We start from the raw sequence: 14,952 nt of genomic DNA, 5'->3' as shown, positions 1-14,952 counted from the left end.
TTCGTCAAAAATAGTTTTCCTCTACTGTGAGTGCAAATAAAACTTATTTTAATTTTGAGTTAGATTTGACATAAAACATATAAAATAACTTAACGAGAGAGCAAGGATATTTCCATGAAAAGTATATTCCTATGTAATTATTGAAAATCCAGTTGTAATATCCCCTTTCTTCAAAACCTCTGTTTTCTGTATTTAATTTGATTCAAATCTAATCAGACACACCACAGTAATATATTTTATTTTGAAAAACTTAAACGTGTAACAGTTTCGCCAACTATCTACTTTTTAGATTTCCTAAGACTCTATGAATAAAATAAAAAAAATGGCAATGATAAAAGACAGCTTTTGAGATCCCTTATATCTGTTGGCTATTCTCAACCAATCCCACCAATTACAATGCAGTTCACTCTAAACAATCCAAAAGGTAAACAAACTCTTTAAACTACCTTCCCCCCCTATTGTAAGCTACTAAAACGTAAACTAATTGCTTAATTTGCCTTCCCTCCCTTGTTTTGACTTATACATAAAAGCTTGTCATGTAGCAATCTGAAATAATCCCTTATAACAAGACGAACTGTTAAGTCCTGCGAGAGATTTGTAACTTGTGTAATAATTTCTTCAAATACACCGTATTTTAGATTTCTTTGATATCCTCAAGTGGTGAACCTTTTTTTCCATGGGCACCCGATGGGAAGACAGGGGTCGCCCCCCTGGCTCACAAAAATGTATACGTAATATAGCAAACCACATATATTAAATACCAGATATACCAGACGTGATACAGCAACCATGGAGATGCCCCCCCCCCATAGAAAATTTTCTTCGGGCTCCCCTACCTCTTTCTGATTTCTTTCTTATGCTATAAACATATTCAATCTAAACTTATGCTCCGTAATATTTTAACATGAAATTTTTAATTATATTAGAATCATAGACAAAGGCAGAGCTACTCTAAATGTATTTAGTTAGTTTTCCCCTTGATAGAGTCAATGTATTCATAGAAATTAATTCAAAAATATAATATTAAAAAAAACGTATAAAAGATTGTTAATGTAATGAGAGCATTCTCACGTATTAAATTCAGGTAGAGCGAAATTTTTCATACTACATTTTGTTAGGTTCTAAATCACATTAGCATGAAACAAGTTGAAGAAGGAAGAACCTTATCTTCTTCCATTATCTTAGAATGAACGAATCGGTGACTCATAGAGCAGTTAACAGATCGAATCGGTCGCTCATAGGACAGTTAACAGTTCCTGTCGCTAATAGGAATGTCGCAAGTGGGAAGACACCATTTTAGTAATACACCGTTGGTGTTATTTTACTGTATATACAGTTGCCGAACAACTAGTTTTGTATATTCTATATAAAAAAACATATTCCTTGTTAAATAGACAAGATTATAATGAAGGATAATAAAGTGTGGCATAAATTATTTATAGGTGGTTACGAGAAATGATACATAATTGGTGACGAAGTGGAGCATAATTAACATAAAACAACAGATGGCAGCACGAGAAAAATAAAATTTTAAGTTTTACGTCCCACGTTATGCTAGCTAGACTAAGGGAGACGGTGATGATGAGAAATGGTTAAAATGATGGAATGAAGAAGGGGAGGAAACGAGAGAACCTCGAGAAAACCCACAAACACGGTGTTTCTCCACTACAAAGCTCAGTTGACACGAGCTGGGAAGGCAGCACAAGACTCAAAAAATTATCGTGTCGTCTCAAATCTTGTCCCGACTCTCCCTTTGTTTTCAGACGCGAGAAGTAAAATTTCTCCTATCGTGGAGATCACTATAGAAAACTAATTTGAGATTAACCTTAGGTACCATATTTATATTTGTATGACAGGACATAGGAAGCAGGATCTTATATATATTTCTTGAGTCCCTGTAAATCAAATACTAACTCGAATAAAGATTCAAAAAATATAAACAAAAAATTGATTAATAGACTCCGAATTGCGATGTGACTATCAGTAGGATATATATATTAAAAAGGTGAAAAGATATGGAAGGCGATTTCAACAATAAAACCTAAGTGAAATCTATAAGTATTGGTAGTATAGAATTGACTGTGTTCTTTCATTTCAATTTCAGTTATTTTGGCGCTGTTCACGATCTTCGTTCTTACATGGGGCCTCGCTTTATTCCTATGGTTAACGAACCTTGTAGACTTCATAATCGCAAAGGTAAGTTACGAAACAGTAATACAATCTTTGTTATATACAGCAGGGCGCAAAATTTTCGGTCGCCAGGTCGCCATTGGCGGCTAAAAATTTAGAGCTGACAACCAGTGTTCAGTAGGTCACTGGATGATTTGCTGACAATTCCCATCAATGACCCTTCACTTAAGGACTTTGATACGAAAACTGCAATCGACAACTGGTACTTCAGTGCGAAAAGGGAGCGTTACACAAATGTGAACTCTTAAGGTAAATTTTTTTGTAACATGTATATGAATTGTCAAATTCAAAATTGATTATCCTAAATCTAATAATCTGGTTTTAAAATTTTATACCCTAATATTGTCCCTTTCTTTGTCAAACCAAAGACCTAGGGGTGGGGGAGGATGGTCTCTCATAATTTGTACGTGAGAGATACTGGCGACCACTATTTTCGGATTGGCGAATTCGTCTGACTTTGAAATTGATATACAGTATTAAACAAATGTTACTTCGAGCCGTTGCGTACCTTAAATTATTTAATGTTGATCTCCATTTTGTCATCTAAATGTGAAGATAGGAATTCACAGGTGGTGTTATTTCAATTTCAATAAAAACTTTACGGTCTTTAACTCACAGAATAACATAATTAATATTAAGTTAGCAGCAAGCAAGACGAAGTGTGCAACCTGCACAGGAAAATTTTGCACTAACACTGTAAACCTCCAACAGGTAACAATATAACACAGTAAAATTTCAAAGAATAGCTGACACTCAGTCCGTCACTGTGTCAATGTTAAATTACACTGATAAGCAGCACTACAATTACAGTTAATATTAAAATATTTATTGGATTTTGTCATTGATGATTCTAATTTTAATACTTGCTATAAGCGTTGTTTTAATGTTGACGACGATCCATTGACAACGCTTTTGCCAGTGATACTTCTTAATTTTACAGAATATCTTATACTGGTACTATAAGTCAAGTTGATCAACATTTACATTTACCATTTCATGAACTTATAACTTGTAGTATAAACATACCGCAACTAACGTGACATTCAAATGAATTGTACAATAAATATTGGATAATCATTTTGTCACATAATAGTCGCTACCACTCTTGCCTTTGGTGTAAGCGGTCCTGGGTTCAATTCAGGGGTGTATCCACGGGGGATCTACCTGGTCCGAACCCTTTTCCAAAACTTCCTAACTCAAAATGCATTTGTACGCTTTCTTAATAAAACGATACGCGCCTTTGGTGTGGGATACTCGGGTTCGATTCCCGGCGAGAGCTCATATGATTCGGATTCCACGTTAACCAGTAGGTCGGGTCTCATATAGCCTCACTGCTGAAAGGGGACGTTAAATCAAAATCAACTCAACTCAACAATCTAGTTCTATCATTTTTTTTCTGAAAGTATAGGTGGAAGTATTTTACAATTACTTGTCAGGTACAGAATAATATCCGTTCAATATTACATAAACGTACTGGCTTATAGTATTGTACCCCCTCCCCATACAAAAATTTCTGGTTCGATTATCGGTGGGGATATTTGGTCGAAAGCGTGTACCGGTAACGGCATTTTCAGGTCAGCCATCCTGAGTGAGTAAAAAACTCACTAGGATTTTCTCATTCATATCAGGCAAATGCTGGGATGGTCCCACTACGCTTTCTTCATTTCCCACTCCATTCTTTTTCCTGCTTTCAGCGAATAGTGTGTTTGGTCAGGGACGTCATCCTTCAAACGTGGTGGGCTTAAGACTAGGGATGGCCATATCCGGAAAAAGAGTTTTCCGGTTTCCGGAAATCACATTTTCCGTTTTCCGTTTTTTCAGAAAATTTTCCGTCTTCCGTTTTCCAGAAATTTTTCCGTTTTCGTTTTTCCGGAAAATTTTCCGTCTTCCGTTTTTCGGAAAATTTTCCGTCTTCCGTTTTCCGGAAAATTTTCAGTCTTCCGATTTTTCGAAAAATGTTCCGTTTCCTTTTCCGGAAAATTTTCCGTTTCCGTTTTTCCGGAAAATTTTTCGTCTTCCGTTTTCCGAAAAATTTTCCGTTTCCGATTTTCCGGAAAATTTTCCGTCTTCCGATTTTCCGGAAAATTTTCCGTTTCCAATTTTCCGGAAAATTTTCCGTTTCCAATTTTCCGGAAAATTTTCCGTTTCCGTTTTCCGGAAAATTTTCTGTCCCGTTTTTCCGGAAAATTTTCCGTCTTTCGTTTTTTTGGAAAATTTTCCGTTTTCCGTTTTCAATTTTCCGGTTTCCGGAAAATATATTTTCCGTTTTCCGTTTTTCCGGAAAATGTGGCCATTACTACTTAAGACTATAGGTACCGGTAATGCTCCCATGATTAGACAATAATATATTTAAACAATAATTAAAATTTCAGAGTTAATCATTAACTCTGAACATCCCTAATTACCCTAGAATAATAATTCGAACGTCATTCTCTTCAGAATGGAACGGCCTTTCAGACGGTATGACTCACGTGGTCCTATCATGTATGTGAGGCGGGAAAATTACGACAAACGGGATTTTTGGGGTAAAAATATCCCTTTTTTACCCCTTTGCCCCTCTGGTTCCCCCCCGGTTTTAGCACTGACATCGGAACAAAAAATCTGGTAAATACTACTCGGTGGACTGAATGTTTGTGCAAAATTTCAATCTTCTACGTTCAAAAATAAGCCCGCCAAAAAATAATGAACATAGGCTTAAAAAGGGAAAAAATTCATTTTAAAATTATGACGTCATCACCTCCCATGTCTGGACGCAGGACGGTCTGAAACCATACGTAATGTCTTCTACAATGTCTCTGGACTTGAAAAACAAACAAAAAAAACCGGACGAAAAAGCTCAAATAGAAGAGAAATAACGCAATGTACCATGAAAAACGCGTATGGTACAAAATGTACCATAAAATCCCCAAAGGGTTAAAGTTCATTTTTTCATGTTCTCGGCAGCCTATAACTCCGAAAGAAAGCATTTGTGCACCCAAGGTGGTCTATACTTTTTCTTATCTTGGTGTCAGGAATCACCTGCCAAACCTTGTCGATGTTTTGAAACACCCTGTATATATATATAATTTTGAAGTAGGTTTAGGGTATATATTATTCCCTGGGGCCACTTCTTTTTTCTCTATTTATCAATGATTTACCAACAAAAGTCGAATACTCAAAAATACTTTTATACGCAGATGATATAAAGCTTTTTAGAGTAGTTAATAACGAATATGATAATTATCTGCTGCAGAAAGATTTAGATACAGTAAATCATTGGTGTGAAAATAATTTATTAATGATCAACTCTGAGAAAACTAAACATATGACATTCACTAATAAAAGCTCACTCAATATTTTGTTAGCAAGTATAAAATCAATGGAGTAACAATAGACAAAGTTCAGCAAATTAAAGATCTCGGTATTTTGTATGACAGACAATTAAAATTTGCTAATCACATAAATGACGTTGTGCAATCAGCAAGAAAAAAAAATAGGTTTTATATTTTATCAATGGCCTGATTTTATAAATGGTAGTTCGTATGTATACTTGTATAAGACACTTGTTAGATCAAAATTGGAATTTGGTTCAGTTGTCTGGAATAGTCTATCCAACACATTTGTTAACAAAATCGAAGCTGTGCAGAAATGTTTCGTAAGGCTACTGTGTTATAAAATGAAAAAAGATTACTATGCACATGAATATGGATATTGGTTAACATTTTGGGGGCTTCAAGAACTATCGGAAAGGAGGAAAGTTACTGATAAATTATTTATTCAAATGGTGTTGGAAAATAAATATAGTAGCGAATATTGCTTAGAAAATATAGGAATAAGAGTGCCGACTTATAGTGTTAGGAATCAATCAACATTGGTTGCATTAAACTTAAAACGTGAAATACTAAGAAGGATGACAATGTCCTACAATTTAAAATGAACAAATGTTAGGATAAATATCAGAGCATTTCTTACAAAATTAAACTGTTTTAACTTTATGACAAGGGTTCTATATGACAAGGGTTCTAGCTGCTTATCTTTATTTTATTGTTATTGTGTATATTCAGTGTATTTTTATGTTATAATCTTTTACTCAAAGAACCAGTCTTTTACGTTAAAATATGACAATATGTGAAAGAGATTTCTGCATGTCAAGGTCAAATTTTAAGTAAGGTTGTTTCATTATTTTAAATGGTAGTTAAATGAGACTAATTTGCATAGTTCTTTTAATCGTATATTTTGAGACTGACAGCTTTCTTTTATTTTTTGTTTTATATATCAGTTTGAACCTTATAATTTTAATATATTACTTTTCTGACAAAGGCTTTAACCTGTTCTAATAGTAATTTTATGTTATATAATTTCTGGTCTGTTTAAAATGATTATATAATGATTTTAACATAGTGCTGTATTTTTGCTTATGAGCTGTTCATAGCACTTAAAATAACATTATTATTATTATTATTATTATTATTATTATTATTATTATTATTATTATTATTATTATTGTGCAAAAGGAATTTTATAAACAAGAGTACATTTTTATACACAAATTATTCCCTATTGAAATTATGTTCCCACGGCAATGTTAAGCAATTTTTTTTTTTTTTTTTTTTTTTTTTAAGTTTCGTGAATGAAATGGTTTGTTTCTTGACCTTGTTCTTGCATGTTGAGAACAATAACTTGTTGGGAAAGCGGGGAAAGGAAAACAATTAATTTAGAAAAAAATAAAATTAACAAGATTGTGGCTAATTAGTACTTATTTTTAACATGTGTGAAGTTTCTCCCCATCACTTTCAAATTTAGGCTCCAAATCCAAGCCTGGGGGCGCGGTGGCTCAGTGGTTCGATCCCAGCTCATGCCGTGTGGACTTTGTAGTGGACAAACACCGTGCTCATGGGTTTCCTCGGGGTTTTTCCGTTTCCTCCCACTTTCTTCATTCTACCATGTCATTCGTTTCTCATCATCACCGTCTCCTTTAGCCTAACCGGCATAAACGTGGGGTGTAAAATTGAAAGATTTCATTTTTTCCAATTCCAAGCCAATTTTTTGTTTTGCGTTTGTTATTGATTTTTTAAAGAAAAAATCGTTTGTTTTCAAAAACATAAAGAGATAGCTAATGAAACTCCAACTGACCAAAACCATGTGTATATATATATATATATATATATATATATATATATATATATATATATATATATATATATATATATATATATATATATATATATATATATATATTTATCCTGATACCGATGGAACTACCATACATTGACGATTTGCATTTCATCAGGCGACCTGGTCGATCAGGCGACACTATATGGTCGTCCAGTGGAAAACCGTGTTAGATGGTCTCCTCTCACCACCACTAGTGCGTAGAAATCAACTTTGAAAATTGACGTTGGTGGTCCCAACGGTGCTGAGATAACTTTTTTTTGTATAACTGCAGTTCAGGGTTTCATCGGCAGGTGCGCGACAGTCGCGAGCGTATAGCTTGTCGAGCGTATAGTTCCATTTACATCAAGGCGCGTTGGACCACCGGAAGTTCTCATTTCGCAGTTGGCAGCTATGCTCACCATTGGCTCGTGCATGCACTTTGTTCTGTTTGCAGATAGAGAGATTTATCACGGTTTCGGAAGCTAGGAGAAACAACATGAATGAAGGAATCAAACAATGATTAAAAAATAACTGAAGAAAACTGACAGAATATTTTATATAGCAATATACAAGACGATAAGAAAAAGTAATAATGTTTTTTAGCTTGTACATAGAATACATGTGACTATCTACAAATAATTATTATAATACGTTGTTTCAACTATTATCATACATATTAATCGTGTGGGGTGTCTAATACTTTTACAAGCAGTGTTGGGTGTCTTTGGGCCACTTTCACATAATACAAGCCGAAAGTTACTGGCAGAAGTTTAAAAATGTTTTATATCCATTTATGAAAAAAATTGTCAATCATTTTATACTAGTTTCCTTAAATCTCGGATCCGTTTCCCGCAGAGCCGTAGCTAGAAGGGTACGTGCGGGGCGGTTGTCCCGGGCGCTGATGGCTAGAAAGCGCGGAACGAGCAAAAAGAAAGAAAAAGTGCTAGAAATGATTTAAAAAGTATTGACGCCCTATTAAACCAATGTTGTTGTCGGTTTTGATACAATTTGATACAACTGTAACACTCCAATTTTGATAAAATTTGGCAGTTAGATACTACACATAAAATACACGAATACGTGTTTTTTTTTTAATTTTCTCCGGAGAAACAATTATTGGGGACCAAAGCCCATACCCAATATTTCGAAAGTTGACGTCCGAACGCAGTATGAAGTGGACCGAAGTGAATGAAATTGTACACAGATATTGTACCTAATAGATGTAAAATGAGGGAATACTTGTTTCGTATTTTCCTGAAACAAAGAAATAAATAGGTGGGGCAAAGACCCTTCCAAATATTTGATTACGAAATATGAAAAGTGCTAATGAGTATACTTTCGAAGTGCTTAAATTACATAGAGAATCGCAACGAAAGTATGTTAAGAAACAATACACAAAAATAAGCTAACCTGTGTTTTGTAGTTTGTGCGGAAGGAGTGGACCGAAGCGAATGAAATTATACATAGATCTTGTATATGTAAAATAAGGCAATACGTGTTTCGCAAGTAGCTAGGGGGCGCTAACTTCAGTCTTTGAACTTGAACTTTTAAGGGCAGAAACACGAAACACTCGAAATTCACTGTACTGATTCCTACTTTTAGGTCATCTATCTATTGGTAAAATTTCACTATTTTCACACTAGTTTTTTTCTAAATATGGCGTATTTTATAGTATTTCAGGGTGCGCCTTTAATCCTTACAGTGTTTTTACCATAAATAAAAACACGTGTCAATTTATTTTCTGTTTACTGTTGATGTGCAAATTTGAAGCAAATCAGTACGGGACACTTGGAAACACAAATTGCTTTATTTTACATATACAATATCTACACACAATTTCATTCGCGTCGGTCCACTCCTTCTTGCGCTTCTGCTGTAATATTTACTTTCTTCGGAGGGGCCTTGGCCCAACACTATTTTTCCGCAGAAACTACAAACACGTGTTCGCTTATTTTTTTGCCTATTGTCCCTACACAAAGTGTTGTAGTAATTCTCCTTATCCTTTAGGCACTTCTAATATATACTTATTCGCACTTTTGATATTTCGTAATCAAAAGTTTGGAAAGGTCTGTGCCCCATCCACCTATTTTATTTTACTTTTATTATTATTATTATTATTATTATTATTATTATTATTATTATTATTATTATTATTATTATTATTATTATTATTATTATTATTATTATTATTTAGAAAATACGAAATACGTATTCCTTCGTTTTAATTCTACGGTATGTATGCATAATTTCATTTACTTCGTTCCACTTCTTCTTGCCTTTCGAGCGCCAACTTTCAAAATTTTGGGTTGTGGCTTCTGCATACTAAAACTGTTTTTCCGTAAATAGAAAATACGTATTCATTTATTTCATGTGTAATATCTATCTGCCAAATTTTATCAAAATCGGCGTGTTACACTTGGGAAGTGTTACACGTTAGCACTTAAAGAAAGTTATTGCTGTATATGATTTTTAATGAAGATGAGATATATATAAGGTGCTAAGTAATAATTTATAATGTACTCAAGAACGTTTTCAAAATCAGAAACAGTCAAAGTCTGAGTCTGAAATACGTTGATGGTGATGAGTTTGCTTACTTAATCATGCTTTTCTACCCAATGGGATTAATATTTCTGTGAGAATGAAGACATGATAATGAAAGGAGTGAAGAGACACGAGAGGACATGCAAGTTGCTGTTTGCGCGGGAATATAAAAATTGTAGGTAAACAAAAGGAATAATAACACTTTCGAACTTCAAGTAGTTGTAAAAAAGGAGTCAGCGAATTTCCTCGTTTTCAAAGACTGATCACTACCAGTGTATTGTTTTATTCCTTTCATAGGCAATATCAAATGCTTCCAATTTGAAGGATTTGTTGGAATCATTTCTCCATCAACCACTTGTATCGCCAGGATATTTTCTTTTGTACATACGTATCTAGTTTTGTGGTTTTTCTGTCAGCATACATACCAAACGTATACACATATATAATATATATGTGTGTATGTGTGTTAGTGTATTTTTAATATGTTAATTAATAATAAGCAACCTTAAATTCAGAACTTCTATTCATTAAGAGATTAAATAATTACTATTATTTCAAAATGTTGTAGAGAACTATATTTTGGATTTGAATTACAGCATTAAACTATTCTTTAGCTCCATAGATCAATATTGAGAAATTCGCAAAGAAGGCTGCTTCTAAATGTTCATTACATTTCACAAAATATTTTTTTTTATCGTAAAAGAATTGAACTTAAAATCCTATTTACCTACAGAATAAAATTACAAAAGTTTACAATTTTTACTGGAAATTAATGCTATAATTCATTTTGAACATTTTAAAAGCACATAGTTTCTACTGTACTGAAATATTATTTCTTATCGATAGTATGAAATATTGCAAATAGTTGTACTGTAAGTTTCCTTAACTGTTCTCAAAGTGGATTTGTATAGAACCAAAGGGAGTTTTGTCAAGTTTAACAAAAATTCCTAAATAAACCTCTTGAAAGCAGCTCTTATTTGTAAAATAATACATAATGATCGCTTTTGGCTGTTGTAATGCTCTTGTAAGCAGCTTAATAAAAATTCAGTGTAGTATAATAACAAAAGCTGCTTTTCTTATGTAAAAAAAAAAGAAAGCTTGGTAAGGTGTCTGTACTGGGTGCCGAATTCTACTTCACACCGGGCGCCGAAATCTCTAGTTACGCGATGGTTGACGGTATTTAAAAAAAAAAAAAAAACTCTGTTGACATGTAAAAAGTTCGAACGAAGTGCCTACAAAACGGAATACCGAGCTCATTCATGGTGTATGGCATGCTTTAACAATGAGAAAGGCAAATAAATTTAAAACGTCGGCACAATCAAGCCCTTAAATGAGATATGAACTTCTTTCTCTGAACATTTGTCATCTCTAGGTTGAAATTGGTAAGGGTAATTTTAATTTTTCATTGTTGGGTAAAGACAGGAAGATTGTGCTGATATATTTACTGGTACAGTCAACTGCTTTCGAGCTTCTGTAAAAGTACGAGTAATTTCATGTGTTTAGGTACAACTCTTCCTCGTTGTTCAAACACTCATTTTCCTCCTTAATTATTCTTTGTTTTTTACTGGTGTTAAAATAAATGGTGTAAGTTGGGTCTCAAAATAATGTAGTACAAACATTACTATATAATTATTGCTCAAGTAATTAAGTTCTATTACTGACGGTTTTATTCAAAGTAACTTATAATCTTTCATACTGTGTGTAAATTCAAGAAACTTTTTCCAATAAGAAAGTAGTTCATCAATACTTGTATTTTCACTTCCAGTATGTCTTTGTGATAATGTCTGTGACATTTTACATATTACAAGCTTTGCTTACTTAATATACATTAATATCATCACTGAGCAAATCAGAATGTTTTAATTTAGAAAGTTGAATATTCACATTCAACTTGATAAACTAGTCCTATTTTACCCCGACCGAAGGAAAAGAGAGTTGTTCCGTTGACAGCTCTCATGACTTATTTATACTTTTCTCGAGTATTCTTGATGACTACGAAATTTTAATTATGTTGTCCTCACTACGCAAATTCAACGAACATTCTTGTGATTACTGTATCTTGTTTTCTGGTTTGTTGAAGTGATGTCTGAATCTCAATCAGCCTTCACACTTTTGAAGACTTGGACTATGATGAATTTTTTTTTTCAAGGAAAGTCCCCAAAGAATATAATGTCTGCACCAGAGATGGAATAGGTCAGTGGGTCAAGATTTGTGAGTGGGTCAGTGGGTCGTGGTCAGCAGGACGTGACCCACTGCTACCTACCACCCACCGTGACCCACTCTGACTCACCGACACACTAAGACCGACTGACTCACTCTATTCAGTCCATAGTAGACAGCATCTTCTGAACACTTCTGAATGTTCCTGTGTTTCACTTTCAAGGTCTCCATTTTATTCCTTTTTCATTTTGTTTCTGCTTACTTATCTGAGATGAGTATATCTATGTGAGAAAATAACTTCAGGTATTTTGGATATTGATATTTGTAACTGTTGTAACAACAATAGGACTTACTACCTGGCTTTCGAGATACAGCCTGTGAGTTTTTAGAGGAGCTAATTACTGAAAAAATAGATTTTTGAACCACCTGTAATACATTAATTATTACATAAAAACGAATGTAACTATATCTGAGTGATGATCACGGACAAATCGCAAAGCCAAATGAAATGAATTTTGGTAGATAGACCCTAATCCCAACTGGGATGTTATCATATCACTTTTATTATAATACATGTACTAAAAGGGGAGAGGAGGTCCAAGTTTTTACGAGAAATTGAGTATCTCACAAGTCGTTAAACTTAGGGAGTGAAATTCAGTATATTAACTCTTTATTAAAAATAAACAGAACATGTTCTAGCAGTTTTTAAATTTCTCTTCTATGGGGGAGACTTTCTATATATGGGAAATTGGTAGTGGGCTGATTTGTAACACTAATCAAAAACGATCGATATTAGTTGAGAAAAATTTAAGAAACAATTATTAATTGAGACACAAAACATACAGCCTCAATTAATTAGAAAGCAGTAATAATTAGAAAGCAGTGGTATCATATATCCACTACTCTTCTATGGGGGAGACTTTCTATATATGGGAAATTGGTAGTGGGCTGATTTGTAAAACTAATCAAAAACGATCGATATTAGTTGAGAAAAAATTAAGAAACAATTATTAATTGAGACACAAAACATACAGCCTCAATTAATTAGAAAGCAGTAATAATTAGAAAGCAGTGGTATCATATATCCACTACTTTCTAATATAATAATTTTTGAATCTTATGTTTACTATATGGAGCCTTCTCAGCACAAGGCACTGAAGCTATAAGTTTGTGAGAAATATATATATACACAATTTGTACTGTATGTTTAATTATATGGAAGTCTTAAGTTTTCACTGTATACTTAATTATATGGAAAACCTTACATCTTTTTTTCACATTTACTTTGGTCCACTATACCTTGATTTGAGACTTTCAAACTTCACCCTATTTTCCACTGTAAAGTATCTGTAATTCAGCAAGGAAATAATTATATATAATACTTCAAATTCATCGTAATTTTACCCATGAAAAACACTTTACCATTTTATATTGTAAAGGTCAGATCCACCTTATTGTAACAGAGCGGTGCTTGAGCGATTGACCGTAGAAATTCAAACTCCGATTAGTGATAATTTCACAGCATTGTTTAATTGCAAGTGTAAACTCTTTAGTCAGTGGACAGGAGGACGTGGATCATGGGTTAAAGTTGATTACGATGGGTTTTGATGAGTAGTGGGTCAGAGTGTCACGTTAGGAAGTGGGACATATTGGGTCACGGTTTGTCGAAGTGGGTCATGGTGGATCACAGTGGGTCATGGTCACGATGGGTGGTGGGTCAATGGGTTGTGGGTCAATATTTCATTGACCTACATCATCTGAACAGTGATCAGAAATAACGAATTGAAGCAAGCATCGTTCCTTGTGATCACTGTTAAGACATTTTCTCCTTTATATATTTTCCTTGGGACAACGTAAACATGATAGTCTAAACTAATACTTGAAGGCTTTGAAGGTTGCTTGAGATTCCGCCATCACTTTTTCAAGCTTGACGTATTATAAGAAAAGTAACAATGCACTGTAGTGCCTTTCTTTGCTAAACAAACGCATGTTTAATTAGATGCGTAACCGCGGTCTCAATTAATGCGGATAATCAACACTATTGCATTTGCTGTCACTACTGGAAGTAAGATTTCTTTATACATTAATTGGTATTTTAGGCTTCAAGACTTTTACTTGCCTTCTGATGTGACACTCGTCAATGAGCACGTAAGGTTGTAATGAAAAATGAGACTGAATTAAATTGTTCATTACGAAGCAACAGCCTGAAAGAGGTTTGATTTAAAGAGGGTGTGTCAAGTAGAAAAAAGTAGATTTTGTTGCGGAGGATGATAGGTAAATATAAAAGTTCGTAGTAAAGCTATACGTATAAGGGTACAATTTTTGAGGAGATGACAATAATTTCAAGAAGCAAAGAAATATGAAGTTTGTATACAGGGTGTCCAAAAAGTCACTTATCATAGATGAGAGCACATTTGTTCAATGTGCCCTCTGTTGAATTCTACCCATGTTTTGAAGCGAAATGGTAAAGGATGAAAATACGAGGGGGGGGGGCAATTTGAGCAAATTGCTTCCCTTATATATCCTTTGTTTTCGTGCAAAAATGAGCCCCGTCGCGAATCTATACGCTGCATTACAACAGAGATTAACCGTACTCCCAGAAAGCATAGTTCATCGAACTCAAATTAAGCTTCGGGCTCCTTGACGATCAATACAGTTTGCCTGAAATCTATTGTTCAAGTAGTTTAGTATGACTAAGACGTAGTGTGCTAGGGCACAAACTTGCATGAACCATGCTTTCTTTATATGTTCTAATAACAAAGTGCAATATTCTTATCCATGTTCAAGAAATGACCACACAATGCTAGTTTGTATTCACGATCATGGGGAAAGAAAAGTCGCAGCTTAAATCGATGTAGTTTTCCTTTGGGATATCGTGAATGGCTGAGCGTCTTGTCTTATCCTTCTGTCCTCCCTTCATTTTCAAAT

General features: G+C 34.0%; 1 protein-coding gene across 1 annotated transcript in view; it reads left to right on the top strand.

The window, feature by feature from the left end:
• Positions 1–14,952, top strand: part of LOC145662518 (scavenger receptor class B member 1-like) — a 107,280-nt gene that overhangs the window by 43,764 nt on the left and 48,564 nt on the right. Inside the window, exon 2 of the mRNA XM_081728173.1 lies at positions 2,105–2,196. Within this exon, the coding sequence (XP_081584299.1) occupies positions 2,105–2,196 (92 nt within the window). The remainder of the gene's footprint in view (positions 1–2,104; positions 2,197–14,952) is intronic.

This window comes from Thermobia domestica, chromosome 10 (assembly GCF_964235325.1).
Source record: "Thermobia domestica chromosome 10, izTheDome1.hap1.1, whole genome shotgun sequence".
NCBI classification, from domain to species: Eukaryota; Metazoa; Arthropoda; class Insecta; order Zygentoma; family Lepismatidae; genus Thermobia; species Thermobia domestica.
This window is presented reverse-complemented; position numbering and strand designations above follow the sequence as displayed.